At 53.9% G+C, this 15,894-nt stretch overlaps 1 protein-coding gene across 4 annotated transcripts in view; it reads left to right on the forward strand.

The window, feature by feature from the left end:
* Positions 1 to 15,894, forward strand: part of LOC138364255 (uncharacterized) — a 286,182-nt gene that overhangs the window by 113,149 nt on the left and 157,139 nt on the right. For 3 of the 4 annotated variants that reach the window (XM_069323656.1, XM_069323660.1, XM_069323663.1), the window contains one exon: positions 5,018 to 5,203. The exons of the other annotated variant lie outside the window; for it this stretch is intronic. In XM_069323656.1, the coding sequence (XP_069179757.1) occupies positions 5,018 to 5,030 (13 nt within the window). In that variant the 3' untranslated portion in view covers positions 5,031 to 5,203. Of the gene's footprint in view, positions 1 to 5,017; positions 5,204 to 15,894 lie in introns of those variants that run through there. 4 annotated transcript variants of the gene reach the window in all.

Below are 15,894 nucleotides of genomic sequence, written 5' to 3' on the forward strand. Positions count from 1 at the left end.
GCTTGAACTGCAGTTAACTGTATATTAAACTGTATAGTAAACTGTAGTAAAGCAGCCAGTCCTCTTCCACAAAAGGGCTCGTTTCCAGCATCACGTCCTCAGGCCTGGCTAGTTAGTGGTAGCCGTCCTCTTCCCCCCCCCCCCCACCCCACCCCCACCCAATCCAATGCAATCATCAGTTTCATCGTGTATTAAAAATTGTATTATCTTCATTAAAGTTAATATTATAATTTCAATTTCAATGTAAATTTAGGGGTTAGGTTAGATTAGGTGTTAAGGTCCTGTTGGCCATTATTTGTATTAGAACTACATGGGGTGAAAGTTATAGCTTTGGGATTCGAGCAGAGGTCGTCAGCGAAGCACTTTTAGAGAAATGTTAGAGCAGGATTTATTGAGTAGTGTGTAACAGGTCGACCTCATAAACAAAGGATAAAGTCCATACCATGCACCTGCCAAACCCCCATGTTTATAAATGAAACGTTTTGTATCACATGTCCCACAACCAACCCGTCCTCAGACCTAGTCCATTCCATCCTGTGGTCAACCCCCAAGACGCATTCGTCTATTTTAACATGCTGTTAATTCAAAACAAAACTTTTGTCAAATAAAAAATAATATATATTAGCATACTGTGGATATTTATGCATTGTTTAGGTTAGGTGTTTAGGGTCTGTTAGCAAGTATTTGTAGTACGTGGGTGAAGCATTTACAGCGTTGTGGTTTGAACAAAAGTCGTCAGCGAAGCACTTGTTCCAAAGGTATTCGAATGTCATCAGTTTAGTGTAAACCGTTTTCATTAATAAATGGGGTTTGGCGGATGCATGGAATGTACTTTAGCCTTTGTTTATTGGACAGGCTGCCACAACTGATGACGTTCAAACATTTCTCGATCAGCGATTCACTGTTGACATTTGTTCGAACCACAAAGTTGAAAAGTGCTTCACCCACGTACTACAAATACAAATAATTGCCATCAGAACCTAAACACCTAACCTAACCAATGCCTAAATGTACACAGTATATTAATATATCAAAATATTTAGATTTTTATTGCTTATCACACAGACCAACCAGGTAATAACACTTACAACAGAGAATCTTCGAACGAACTAAATCTTTGGTATCGGACTTTACCTCTTCTTGCTGTTGTTGCAATATTCTTCATTCGTTGTACCCGTAGTCGTCGTCTTCTGTAGCTCTGGTCTCAACTCTAATTCCTTTATTCCTTTGTCAGTAGTGTCAGTCATAAGTCTAATGCTCCTCTGCGAGGTTAATGTTACACTTGGCAGTCGTTCCTTGGGTTGTCTCAAATTGTGTTGAATCGGTTGACCTGGTTCCTATTTTATGATGAGGACCACGGCCTGCTCTAGGAGGGGACAGCCTCTGTTATCAAATACCCGCAGGTCATCCCATGGTCTCTGTTGTAGCTGTAGCTGCTTTGTTGTGGAACTGGTCTTGGTGACCAGCGTCTCCTCCTCCTTAGCCTCTTGGTCTAGGCCTGTCGTTGTCTCCGGCCTGTTTGCCATCACCATTTTTTTTTAAATTGCGCTTTATTCTTTCATTCAACAGATATACCATTTCTGCTGTATCCCGGGTGCCTTCCGGAAGAATCTTCAGCTTGGGTACTCCTTGAAATTCTTAGTCAATGTCCATAATTTATCTAGGTCTGCTCAGAATACTAGTTCTATCATTACCACATACAGACAAGATTAGAAGACTCCCTGTCTTCAGATTTTCTCTAAGTTGATGTCATCGATTGGTTTTCAGTTCGGTTCGTGCTGCACGATACCGGTTAGACCATTTGGTCTACTTTCCCTTTGTCCACTGATCCTGTTACCGAAAAGACAAATGGCAGACAAATTCCTAAACCAATGACAATTCTTAACACAAGTAAGTTCTGTCGAGGTTTCATGTCATGGAAAAGGAACAAGGAAGGTTAGGAGAGCTGCCTTAACGTGAGTGAACCCTTCAGGACTGGGAGCCCGAAAATAACCCTCTACGTTCATTCCCTATGAATGGAACCACTGAGTTCCACTGATGGGTATAATCTCCTCGGGTGAGTTGGGAATGCAACAATTCTATATTCTTGGTCAGCTCAGCCAGAGGGCTGCCCATAGATACCCAGCAAGGCAGACCTTGGTCCCAGACCAGAGGATAGAGGAGAGTGCATTGCTGAATGTGCACTCTGGAGATTTCATGCTGATATACATCTGGTCATACACACTCGGACCACGTAAGTTGTGAAATTCCATTCCCTCATACTAGGACAAACTTGTGCCACCTCCTTACTCTTCTGTGTGATGTAGTCAATCACGTTTATGAAGTCTTTCTTCTTGAGCTTTGCTACCTATGGTATTTATAATTTAACTAGTTTCCTTGTAATTGTACTTTTGCTATACCAGGCTTTAGTGTCCTGGTCCCTTAAGTTATCCATACTTTCACTATATATTCGAACGTCAATATACAGTGATCACCCATTCCCATGGGGTTTCAAATGTTATTTTCCCGTATATTTTAGATTTATTTTTATTAAATCGTTCAATGAATTCTAGGTAAAGTCAAGCTGGTTCATCATTACCTCTAGTCTTGTGGGTCATCTTACATGGTGGCTTAAAAGGTTTCTTGTTACCATGTCCAGTAGTTTAGCTCGTTCTGTACCCCCATACGGTTCTCGTAACTTACCATGGTTGGAGTCCCCCCCCCCCCCCCCTACGATTAGAAGTAGGGATAGATTTCTAACAGACGACAGAGACTTCCCTTTGTTATACTAGGTACTGCTGTTTGTCATAATCTTGCTTGTCATTGTCATTTAATGGAGGGTTATATATATCTGCTACTATATATGGTCCTCCCGTCGTCATGGTGCCTGTTATGTAGTCTCTGAACTCCTCGCAGCCCGGGATATCCATCTCCTCGTAACTCCAGTCCTTCATCAGCAAGGCCGCCACTCCTCCCTCTTCCTTCCCTCTGCAGTGTGTGGTGTAATGTTGGCGCCAGTACACAGCCTTGTGGCACACCAGCATTACGGTCAAAGTAGTCAGTGTGTTGCTGGAGGAATCTTTTATGTTGTGGTTGTCAAAGAAACATTTTGTCGGAAGTGGAAAGTCATTCATAATTTTTATTTTCAAATAGTCAAGCCAGTCTGTCAATGGCTTTGTCAGAGTCTGATGACACGTGTTGCCTTGATATGTTGTGTGGTTAACGAGCAGCTTCTCAGTATGTTAAGAACGTATTGTGCAGGTCGGTTGGGCCTTACTCAGATTTTGTCAATCTGGTGGTCGTTTTGTGCTGCCCATAAACACAGGTTTCGAATCTAAACAAATCACAGGTTTTTATATTGGTGATTTCAGACCGTTGGGAGTCGGTAATTTCTCTATTACACCAGTGTGCTGGGAACAATATAGTCATGACAGCAGAGATGGGATTACCAAGGCCGCTAATTTGGCTGCATTATCAGTCATTGTGGTGGCTATATTTGTGAGATGGTATCCATACAAGAGATTCTAGAGAACAAATCCACAAGGGTCGTGACGAGGATTCTAACCTACGTCCGAGAGGATTCCAGACGCTGCCTTAATAGACTGAGATACGACATGGTAAAAGAATTGCAACCGGGAAATCATCCAGATTTACCGACGGATCCTGCAGTTCGAGACACAAACCAAGGTTTTATGCAATTCCTTGTGGATTTGTTCATTTGATGCATCACGCTATTGTGACTTGTGTGTGTAATGAAGTAAGGGCGAAGAGGTAGAACAGGCTATTGACATAGCTCGAGTGCATGGGGGGAGTTGTGTAAAACCCTGGTGTGTCTCTGAGAGACTGCAGGATGCGTCGGTAAATCAGGATGATTTCCCGGTTGCAATTCTTTTATGTCCTCCATCTAAGTGACCCATAATGCTAGCTTCACTGTTTTTCTTCTTTTTAACTAGCGTTATGAATCATACATTAATGATGCAACCCAACCTAACTTACCTAACTTAATTGTAATGTGTTAGTCATCCGGTGTATTAAGCACCCATGTATTATGCTGCTTATAATAATGTTGGAATAGGTTGAGAAAAAATATATTGTATGTATATTTTTAAATGTTAATACAGAGTTAGGGATAATCTAGTGTCAATTATACTGAGTGTTAAATCATAAATCTCCGATGTAGAAACGAACATTTGAATTTGTGAGAATTAATATTACAATGCGTGTTTTAACTCGATTAAAATCTTTGTCTAACAACTTAAAAAAAAAAAAACTCGTGCACAGGCAACTTATGAGCTGGGCGTTCCCAGACACACGCCCCAGACAACCAGGCCACTACATGGTAAAAAGATTGCATCCTGAGATTCAACTGATCTATCGGGGGTTCCAGGGGCTTCCACGGAAGCCTAGAAGGTTTAGTAGAACCAAAGATTGCAGTCATTTGATCATATCATGGTCTGGTTGTATTGTGTGTGCACCTGGAAATGCCCAGCGCATAGGTTAGAATCCTCATCACGGCTACTTATTCTCTTTCATACATCACGTTAGCGTGATTCTGTGTATCAGTATGCGTGTCCTAACCAGTGTAGGACACGCCAGGGATGGGTCAGGTAATCTTCGTCTCAAAGACTCGACCTTCACCTGTTCCGGCACTGACAGGCAAATAGATGTGGACTTTGATGCATGAACAAGTCAATGGAAGACAATTCAGACAAATAATAAGTTTTTGAAATGATGCTGACTGACCACAGATGGGTGGCCACTGTGGTCAAGCACTTACAGCTGGCCGAGGTTCAGGAACCACCAGGAGGAGGATGGTAACGTTTGTACCTGTAGTACTGAGGCTTGAAGCTGCTTGAGATTGTTGGTGGCGTACACAGTCGGTTGTGTAAGCCGTACACAGGCTTACACATGTTGGGGACATGTGTAAGAATGTTACTTGGCTGCTCTCACAACTCTTGTTAACAATCCATGCATAGCATCTGTTGGACTTAATGTTCTCATATTAAATATTCTCAGACGAAACATTCTCTCTTCGCAGCAAACTCCAGTGATACGAGGAAATGGATTTCCATAGCTGTTGATGTTACATGTTGACTGCATGTGTGTGTCCTCCAGGAGTGCGTGCGGCCACGAGTGTGTTCTAGAATCTTTAATAATTGGGAGGGATCAAACATGTTTGGTATCTGTGTAAAGGACAAGACGCTAATAAAAATATTATATAATGGCTTGGTCTTTCCATTAAGAATTGAACGAAGATATAATAAAATTAAGAGTTGTGAAGCGTCAGGCGAGAGGTAGTCGTAACTAAGAACTATAGGCTGGGGTGAAAGCTCATAATGACCTACATTACTAGGATGAGCCGATCACCAGCCATGAGACTCGCCGCCGGCGCCACTGGTACAGCAGGCCCCACACGGGTTTGTTCTCTGGAAAACTTCAGATTATGAGCAACCATCAGCTCAAATCCTCGCAGTTTTGTGAGGAACAACCCATCAATACCCAGACTCAGACCTGTTGATGTAACACGCTAACTGTGTTTGTGTCCGCCCGCCAGAAAAGTGTCGCGCAGTTGTTTGGAAGTAACGTTGCAGTTTTCTTCTGCAGTTGGATAAATAACCTTGTAGACTGTTGTACACCTGGCTAGTTTTGGGCACACTGTTACCACAGTGGTCTGGTCGCCCTGCTCCCAATGATCTATTATTATGGTGTGCGCGCGTGTGGGGGCTGTATCACTGAGCTGGTCGATACCTTCTGAGCAGTACCACCTTGGCTTACCTTTAAAGGTGTACAGAGCTTGACAGTGAAAGGTAGACCAAACTGCTCAACTAGGTGTTAGGTATTCCAGATTCTATCTGGGAAAATTATTTTTCGACCTCGGTTGAAAAATTTATCCAGACCTAGGAATGTGAATCGGCTCTTACTACTGGGAGAGGTCAAAATGTCGAACAGATAGAGGAAATGGAAGCAGTTTTCAGACAACGAGGAGGGACAGTTCATCGAGGTCGGAGCCGAGCGGACAGCACGCTGGACTTGTGATCCTGTGGTCCTGGGTTCGATCCCAGACGCCGGCGAGAAACAATGGACAGAGTTTTTCACCCTATGCCCCTGTTACCTAGCAGTAAAATAGGTACCTGGGTGTTAGTCAGCTGTCACGGGCTGCTTCCTGGGGGTGGAGGCCTGGTCGAGGACCGGACCTCGGGGACACTAAAAAGCCCCGAAATCATCTCAAGATAACCTCAAGATAACGGAGGTACAGCAAGTAGAGAAAAGAACCGCTATAGATACAGTAAGCGTTAGGCTCAAGTTTCGGGAGAAACGTTTAGGGAAATGTTTCAAATTGATTGTCAGTTTCAGTGAAGCAAATAAGGATTTACAAAGGATAACAGTGTAAAGGTTACTTCAAGGAAGGGTTTCAAATTGATTGTGAAACAATTAAGGTTTACAGATAGTAGATATGCTTGTCGAGGTTAGTGCAAGCATGAACGAAAGTTTAGGGGGTGTGAAATACAATAACTGTTAGCAATGAATTTTCCCGTACAAGTGCAAAACACCTTCCTGACTGTCTCCACTTCCATTCACCAGGTGACAAATGGCCACCCCCCCCCCCCCGGCTCCTCCCACTCTACGCATTTAGTGTAAATAATGTCTCTGCATCACTAATCATTCATGCATCATTCTTACCTAACCTAAATAGTCCTATTGTATGTAAATGAGCGATTTCTGTGTGATACTAACACAAAGTATCCCTCAGTACGCCCTGTTAAAGCGCCATTCACCTACCAGCGATCCATCGTCCTGTTGATCCACCATTCATCTAACGGTTCATGCCGTTATCCACCACCTACCTGCTCCTCCATCTAACAGTGACACCTAGCATCTGTCTTTTTTTTTTTATTTTTTTTAAATAGCGTTAAGAATCATACATTAACGATTCAACCCAACTGTGATGTGTTCGTCATCCAGTGTATTAAGCACCATGTATTATGATCCATATAATAAAAATCTTGAAAAAAAAGGTTGAGAAAGTAAATTATATATTTTTTAAATGTTGATAGTGAGTATTAAGGATAATCTAGTGTCAATTATACTCTTAAATCATAAACCTCCGATGTAGACACGAACACTGTAGTTTGAGAATTAACATTTTAATGCGTTCTTGAACTCTCACAATGAAAATCTGTAACTACTTAAAGCCCTCATGCGCACAGGTACCCTACGCGCTGGCATGCTCAGGCACACGCACCAGACAACCAAACTCTACATGGTAAAGCCATGTAGATCCTACTGATCTTTCAGGGGTTCCAGGGGCTTCCGTAGGTTGCAATTATTTGACGACATCTTGGCCTGGTTGTCTGGGTCGTGTTCCTGGTAATGCATCGCGCATAGGTTCGAATCTTCACAACGGCTCCATATTTTCTCATTGATACATCAGGTTAGTGTGATTGCTCTGTATACCAGAGGTACAAGTTAATCCAACTGGATGGGTACTCAACCCTCTCGAGGGGAACCTTTTCTTAACACTTTGACGTGCCTCACCAACATGGCTAGTGTGTCTCCCCAAATTTCAACGATTTACAAAGGCTCCAGTCAAGATACTGATATAAACTATATATAAGAGGGCATTTAATCTCGACAAAGGGTTAAAATGTGCGTTGTTAAATAGATATTTCTGCTATACTTATCGACTCTCCTGAGGACAACTGGCCCAGTGTAGGACACGCCAGGGATGGGTCAGGTAATCTTCGTCTCAAAGACTCGGCCTTCACCTGTTCAGGCACTGACAAGCAAATTTGTGGTCTATGGTGCATAGGGAAAGACAATTCAACACAAATATGTTAATGCAAATCAAATCCACATCCAGGTGTCGTTATTTACACAAGATGGTGACTGTGACCACAGATGGGTGACCACTGTGGTCAAGCACTTACAGCTGCCCGAGGTTCAGGAACCACCAGGAGGATGATGATGGTAACGTTTGTACCTGTAGTACTGAGGCTTGAAGCTGCTAGAGATTGTTGGTGGCGTGCACAGTAGCGTACACAGACGGCTGTGTACCCAGCAAACAATTTTAGGTTGCCACAACATATCTGGAAAGTATTTGAAAGGATTGGAAACGTTTGTTTTATCGTATCAGATACGATATTGTGTGTGGACTTAAATAGGTTTCCAAAACTTATAACCAAAACCTACGTATCTAACACTAATTTGAGATGTTGTGGCAACTTTACAATCCTAACCTGAATCATTCATAATCCATTCATATACCAATATGAATCTCTTATGAAAGGTTTGAGCCTATAATCTGAACCCTTTTCACATCTTTGTGTTTAAAGTTAAATTTCTTGAAATTAAATTATATTTTATATTTATTTTTATTATATTTTATATTATATTATTATTTTCAATTTAAATATTAAAACCAATTTAAGGGTAAAAAAAATCTAATAATTTATATTTCTTTTATTATTTACTAACAATTATAATTATTTACTAACGGAGAGAGGGGAGGCTGTACGGCAGAGAGTGGCGGCTGTGGCGGACAGTGGCGGCGGTGGCGGATAGTGGCGGCGGGCGGACAGTGGCGGCGGCGGGCGGACAGTGGCGGCGGCGGGCGGACAGTGGCGGCTGTGGCGGATAGTGGCGGCGGTGGCGGATAGTGGCGGCGGTGGCGGATAGTGGCGGCGGGCGGACAGTGGCGGCTGTGGCGGACAGTGGCGGCGGTGGCGGATAGTGGCGGCGGGCGGACAATGGCGGCGGTGGCGGATAGTGGCGGCTGTGGCGAATAGTGGCGGCGGGCGGACCGTGGAGGCTGTGGCGGCGGTGGTGGACAGTGGCGGCGGGCGGACAGTGGCGGCGGCGGGCGGACAGTGGCGGCGGCGGGCGGACAGTGGCGGCGGCGGGCGGACAGTGGTGGCGGTGGCAGACAGTGGTGGCGGTGGCAGACAGTGGTGGCGGTGGCAGACAGTGGTGGCGGTGGCAGACAGCGGTGGCAGACAGTGGTGGTGGTGGCAGACAGTGGTGGCGGTGGCAGACAGTGGTGGCGGTGGCGGACAGTGGCGGCGGTGGCGGATAGTGGCGGCGGGCGGACGGTGGCGGCGGGCGGACAGTGGCAGCGGTGGCGGACAGTGGCGGCGGGCGGACAGTGGCAGCGGTGGCGGACAGTGGCGGCGGGCGGACAGTGGCGGCGGTGGCGGACAGTGGCGGCTGTGGCGAACAGTGGCGGCGGGCGGACCGTGGAGGCTGTGGCGGCGGTGGTGGACAGTTGCGGCGGGCGGACAGTGGTGGCGGTGGCAGACAGTGGTGGCGGTGGCAGACAGTGGTGGCGGTGGCAGACAGTGGTGGCGGTGGCAGACAGTGGTGGCGGTGGCGGACAGTGGCGGCGGTGGCGGACAGTGGCGGCGGTGGCGGACAGTGGCGGCGGGCGGACAGTGGCGGCGGTGGCGGCGGTGGCGGATAGTGGCGGCTGTGGCGAATAGTGGCGGCGGGCGGACCGTGGGGGCTGTGGCGGCGGTGGTGGACAGTTGCGGCGGGCGGACAGTGGTGGCGGTGGCAGACAGTGGTGGCGGTGGCAGACAGTGGTGGCGGTGGCAGACAGTGGTGGCGGTGGCGTACAGTGGTGGCGGTGGCGGACAGTGGCGGCGGTGGCGGACAGTGGCGGCGGGCGGACAGTGGCGGCGGGCGGACAGTGGCGGCGGGCGGACAGTGGCGGCGGTGGCGGATAGTGGCGGCTGTGGCGAATAGTGGCGGCGGGCGGACCGTGGGGGCTGTGGCGGCGGGCGGACAGTGGCGGCGGCGGGCGGACAGTGGCGGCGGCGGGCGGACAGTGGCGGCGGCGGGCGGACAGTGGCGGCGGCGGGCGGACAGTGGCGGCGGCGGGCGGACAGTGGCGGCGGCGGGCGGACAGTGGCGGCGGCGGGCGGACAGTGGCGGCGGCGGGCGGACAGTGGCGGCGGCGGGCGGACAGTGGCGGCGGCGGGCGGACAGTGGCGGCGGCGGGCGGACAGTGGCGGCGGTGGCAGACAGTGGTTGCGGTGGCAGACAGTGGTTGCGGTGGCAGACAGTGGTTGCGGTGGCAGACAGTGGTTGCGGTGGCAGACAGTGGTTGCGGTGGCAGACAGTGGTGGCGGACAGTGGTTGCGGTGGCGGACAGTGGTTGCGGTGGCGGACAGTGGTGGCGGTGGCGGACAGTGGCGGCGGTGGCGGACAGTGGCGGCGGTGGCGGACAGTGGCGGCGGTGGCGGACAGTGGCGGCGGTGGCGGACAGTGGCGGCGGGCGGACAGTGGCGGCGGGCGGACAGTGGCGGCGGGCGGACAGTGGCAGCGGTGGCGGGTAGTGGCGGCGGGCGGACAGTGGCGGCGGGCGGACAGTGGCGGCGGTGGCGGATAGTGGCGGCTGTGGCGAATAGTGGCGGCGGGCGGACCGTGGAGGCTGTGGCGGCGGTGGTGGACAGTTGCGGCGGGCGGACAGTGGCGGCGGCGGGCGGACAGTGGCGGCGGCGGGCGGACAGTGGCGGCGGCGGGCGGACAGTGGCGGCGGCGGGCGGACAGTGGCGGCGGCGGGCGGACAGTGGCGGCGGCGGGCGGACAGTGGCGGCGGCGGGCGGACAGTGGCGGCGGCGGGCGGACAGTGGCGGCGGCGGGCGGACTGTGGTGGCGGCGGGCGGACAGTGGTGGCGGCGGGCGGACAGTGGTGGCGGCGGGCGGACAGTGGTGGCGGCGGGCGGACAGTGGTGGCGGCGGGCGGACAGTGGTGGCGGCGGGCGGACAGTGGTGGCGGCGGGCGGACAGTGGTGGCGGCGGGCGGACAGTGGTGGCGGTGGCGGACAGTGGTGGCGGTGGCGGTGGCGGACAGTGGTGGCGGTGGCGGACAGTGGCGGCGGTGGCGGACAGTGGCGGCGGCGGTGGCGGACAGTGGCGGCGGTGGCGGACAGTGGCGGCGGTGGCGGACAGTGGCGGCGGTGGCGGACAGTGGCGGCGGTGGCGGACAGTGGCGGCGGTGGCGGACAGTGGCGGCGGGCGGACAGTGGCGGCGGGCGGACAGTGGCGGCGGGCGGACAGTGGCGGCGGGCGGACAGTGGCGGCGGTGGCGGATAGTGGCGGCGGGCGGACAGTGGCGGCGGGCGGCGGTGGCGGATAGTGGCGGCGGTGGCGGCGTGCGGACCGTGGCGGCTGTGGCGGCGGTGGTGGACAGTGGTGGCGGCGGGCGGACAGTGGTGGCGGCGGGTGGACAGTGGTGGCGGCGGGCGGACAGTGGTGGCGGCGGGCGGACAGTGGTGGCGGCGGGCGGACAGTGGTGGCGGCGGGCGGACAGTGGTGGCGGCGGGCGGACAGTGGTGGCGGCGGGCGGACAGTGGAGGCGGCGGGCGGACAGAGGAGGCGGCGGGCGGACAGAGGAGGCGGCGGGCGGACAGTGGTGGCGGCGGGCGGACAGTGGTGGCGGCGGGCGGACAGTGGTGGCGGCGGGCGGACAGTGGTGGCGGCGGGCGGACAGTGGTGGCGGCGGGCGGACAGTGGTGGCGGCGGGCGGACAGTGGTGGCGGCGGGCGGACAGTGGTGGCGGCGGGCGGACAGTGGTGGCGGCGGGCGGACAGTGGTGGCGGCGGGCGGACAGTGGTGGCGGCGGGCGGACAGTGGTGGCGGCGGGCGGACAGTGGTGGCGGCGGGCGGACAGTGGTGGCGGCGGGCGGACAGTGGTGGCGGTGGCAGACAGTGGCGGCGGGCGGACAGTGGCAGCGGTGGCGGATAGTGGCGGGGGGCGGACAGTGGCGGCGGTGGCGGACAGTGGCGGCTGTGGCGAATAGTGGCGGCGGGCGGACCGTGGAGGCTGTGGCGGCGGTGGTGGACAGTTGCGGCGGGCGGACAGTGGCGGCGGCGGGCGGACAGTGGCGGCGGCGGGCGGACAGTGGTGGCGGCGGGCGAACAGTGGCGGCGGCAGGCGGACTGTGGTGGCGGCGGGCGGACAGTGGTGGCGGTGGCAGACAGTGGTGGCGGTGGCAGACAGTGGTGGCGGTGGCAGACAGTGGTGGCGGCGGGCGGACAGTGGCGGCGGGCGGACAGTGGCAGCGGTGGCGGATAGTGGCGGCGGGCGGACAGTGGCGGCGGGCGGACAGTGGCGGCGGTGGCGGATAGTGGCGGCTGTGGCGAATAGTGGCGGCTGTGGCGAATAGTGGCGGCGGGCGGACCGTGGAGGCTGTGGCGGCGGTGGTGGACAGTTGCGGCGGGCGGACAGTGGCGGCGGCGGGCGGACAGTGGCGGCTGCGGGCGGACAGTGGCGGCGGCGGGCGGACAGTGGCGGCGGCGGGCGGACAGTGGCGGCGGCGGGCGGACAGTGGCGGCGGCGGGCGGACAGTGGCGGCGGCGGGCGGACAGTGGCGGCGGCGGGCGGACAGTGGCGGCGGCGGGCGGACAGTGGCGGCGGCGGGCGGACAGTGGCGGCGGCGGGCGGACAGTGGCGGCGGCGGGCGGACAGTGGTGACGGCGGTGGCGGATAGTGGCGGATAGTGGCGGACAGTGGCGGATAGTGGCGGCGGGCGGACAGTGGCGGCGGGCGGACAGTGGCAGCGGTGGCGGATAGTGGCGGCGGGCGGACAGTGGCGGCGGGCGGCGGTGGCGGATAGTGGCGGCTGTGGCGAATAGTGGCGGTGGGCGGACCGTGGAGGCTGTGGCGGCGGTGGTGGACAGTTGCGGCGGGCGGACAGTGGCGGCGGCGGGCGGACAGTGGCGGCGGCGGGCGAACAGTGGCGGCGGCGGGCGGACTGTGGTGGCGGCGGGCGGACAGTGGTGGCGGCGGGCGGACAGTGGCGGCGGTGGCGGACAGTGGCGGCGGTGGCGGATAGTGGCGGCGTGCGGACCGTGGCGGCTGTGGCGGCGGTGGTGGACAGTGGTGGCGGCGGGCGGACAGTGGTGGCGGCGGGCGGACAGTGGTGGCGGCGGGCGGACAGTGGTGGCGGCGGGCGGACAGTGGTGGCGGCGGGCGGACAGTGGTGGCGGTGGCGGACAGTGGTTGCGGTGGCGGACAGTGGCGGCGGTGGCGGACAGTGGCGGCGGTGGCGGACAGTGGCGGCGGTGGCGGACACTGGCGGCTGTGTCTGGCGGTGGTGGCGGGCGGTGGCGGGCGGTGGCGGGCGGTGGCGGGCGGCGGCGGCTGTGATGAGTGGTGGCGGCTGTATGGGTGGTGGCGGCGGTGATGGTGGGTGGTGGCGGCTGGCGGTGGCGGGTGGTGGCGGTGGCGGGTGGTGTCGGCGGTGGTGGTGGGTGGTGGTGGCGGCGGCGGCTGGTGGTGGTGGGTGGTGGCGGCGGGTGGTGGGTGGTGGCGGCGGCTGTGGTGGGTGGTGGCGATCGGCGGTGGTGGGGGCTGGTGGCGATCGGCGGTGGTGGGGGCTGGTGGCGGCTGGCGGTGGCGGCTTGCGGTGGCGACTGTGGCAACGGGCGGTGACGGCTGATAGCGGGCGGTGGTGGCAGGTGGTGGTGGTGGCGGTTGGTGGTGGCGGCTGGTGGTGGCGGCTGGTGGTGACGGCTGGTGGCAGTGGCAGCTGATGGCGGCTGGTGGTGGCGGTGATGGCGGCTGGTGGTGGCGGCTGGCGGTGGCGACTGTGGCAACGGGCGGTGGTGGCGGCTGGTGGCGGGCGGTGGTGGCGGCTGGTAATGGTGGCAGCTGGTGGCGGTGATGGCGGCTGGTGGTGGTGGTGGCGGCTGGTGGCGGGCAGTGGCGGGCGGTGGCGGCTTGTGGCGGCTGGTGGTGGCGGCGGTGGTGGGTGGTGGTGGTGGTGAGTGGTGGTGGCGGTGGCGGCTGTGGTGGGTGGTGGCGGTGGTGTCGGCGGCTACTGTGGTGGGTGGTGGTGGTGGTGGCGGCGGCGGCTGTGGTGGGTGGTGGCGGCGGTGGTGGTGGCGGGTGGCGGCGGGTGGTGGGTGGCGGCGGGTGGTGGCAGGTGGCGGCTGGTGGTGGGTGGTGGCTGGTGGCGGCTGGTGGCGGGTGGCGGCTGGTGGCGGCCAGCTGGGACACACCCTTCACCACTGAAGGTCTGAGCACAACTAACCATATGTCTCTCTCACCACCAGCCCAGTGTTGCCAGCTCGCGCTCTCAAAATGTTTCCTTCAAAGATTGTATATTATCTTTGAACAACAAGTTTGATTATCAAGGAAATAATGCATATATTATTGTCACATTAATACTGTGCAATATCTTATTACATTCCTGCTAAATAATTATAATTTGAAACAGGACAAAAAATCCAACATATATATAAAAACCAAAATTAGAGATCACGAGGCCTAGGCCTAGGCCTGTCTGTGACCACACATCCTGCTTTGCTGGCCTGCTACCCTCTCACACCTCACACTCTTAACTCTCTCATAATCACTCTCACTCTCAATCACTCTTACGCACTATTACTCACTCCTACTCTCAATCACTCTTACACACTATTACTCACTCTTACTCTCAATCACTCTTACGCACTATTACTCACTCTTACTCTCAGTCATCCTTACTCACTCTCATACTCACTCTTACTCTGTCACTCTTACTCTCTGTCACTCTTACTCTCTGTCACTCTTACTCTCTGTCACTCTTACTCTCTGTCACTCTTACTCTCTGTCACTCTTACTCTCTGTCACTCTTACTCTCTGTCACTCTTACTCTCTGTCACTCTTACTCTCTGTCACTCTTACTCTCTGTCACTCTTACTCTCTGTCACTCTTACTCTGTCACTCTTACTCTCTGTCACTCTTACTCTGTCATTCTTACTCTCAGTCACCCTTACCCATTCATACTCACTCTCTCACTCTTACTCTCATACTCTTACTCTCAATTACTCTTACTCTCAATCACTCTTACTCCCAATCACTCCTACTCCCAATCACTCTTACTCTCAATCACTCTTATTCTCATTCTTACTCTTACTCTCACTCTTACTCTTACTCCCAATCACTCTTACTCCCAATCACTCTTACTCTCAATCACTCTTACTCTCAATCACTCTTACACTCAATCACTCTTACTCTCAATCACTCTTACTCTCATTCTTACTCTTACTCACTCTTACTCTCAATCACTCTTATTCTCATTCTTACTCCTACTCCCAATCACTCTTACTCTCAATCACTCTTACTCCCAATCACTCTTACTCTCAATCACTCTTACTCTCAATCACTCTTACTCTCAATCACTCTTACTCTCACTAACTCTCAATCACTCTTACTCTCACTCTAACTCTCAATCACTCTTACACACTATTACTCACTCTTACTCTCAGTCATCCTTACTCACTCTCATACTCACTCTCTCTGTCACTCTTACTCTCTGTCACTCTTACTCTCTGTCACTCTTACTCTGTCACTCTTACTCTCTGTCACTCTTACTCTGTCACTCTTACTCTCTATCACTCTTACTCTGTCATTCTTACTCTGTCACTCTTACTCACTCTCAGTCACCCTTACCCATTCATACTCACTCTCTCTCTTACTCTCATACTCTTACTCTCAATAACTCTTACTCTCAATCACTCTTACTCCCAATCACTCCTACTCCCAATCACTCCTACTCTCAATCACTCCTACTCTCATTCTTACTCTTACTCCCAATCACTTTTACTCTCAATCACTCTTATTCTCATTCTTACTCTTACTCTTACTACCAATCACTCTTACTCTCAATCACTCTTACTCTCAATCACTCTTACTCTCAATCACTCTTACTCCCAATCACTCCTACTCCCAATCACTCTTACTCCCAATCACTCTTACTCTCAATCACTCTTACTCCCAATCACTCTTACTCTCAATCACTCTTACTCTCAATCACTCTTACTCTCAATCACTCTTACTCTCACTAACTCTCAATCACTCTTACTCTCACTCTAACTCTCAATCACTCTTACTCTCATACTCACCCTTACTCTCAATCACTTTTACTC

This window comes from Procambarus clarkii, chromosome 2 (genome assembly GCF_040958095.1).
Source record: "Procambarus clarkii isolate CNS0578487 chromosome 2, FALCON_Pclarkii_2.0, whole genome shotgun sequence".
In the NCBI taxonomy this organism is placed as follows: Eukaryota; Metazoa; Arthropoda; class Malacostraca; order Decapoda; family Cambaridae; genus Procambarus; species Procambarus clarkii.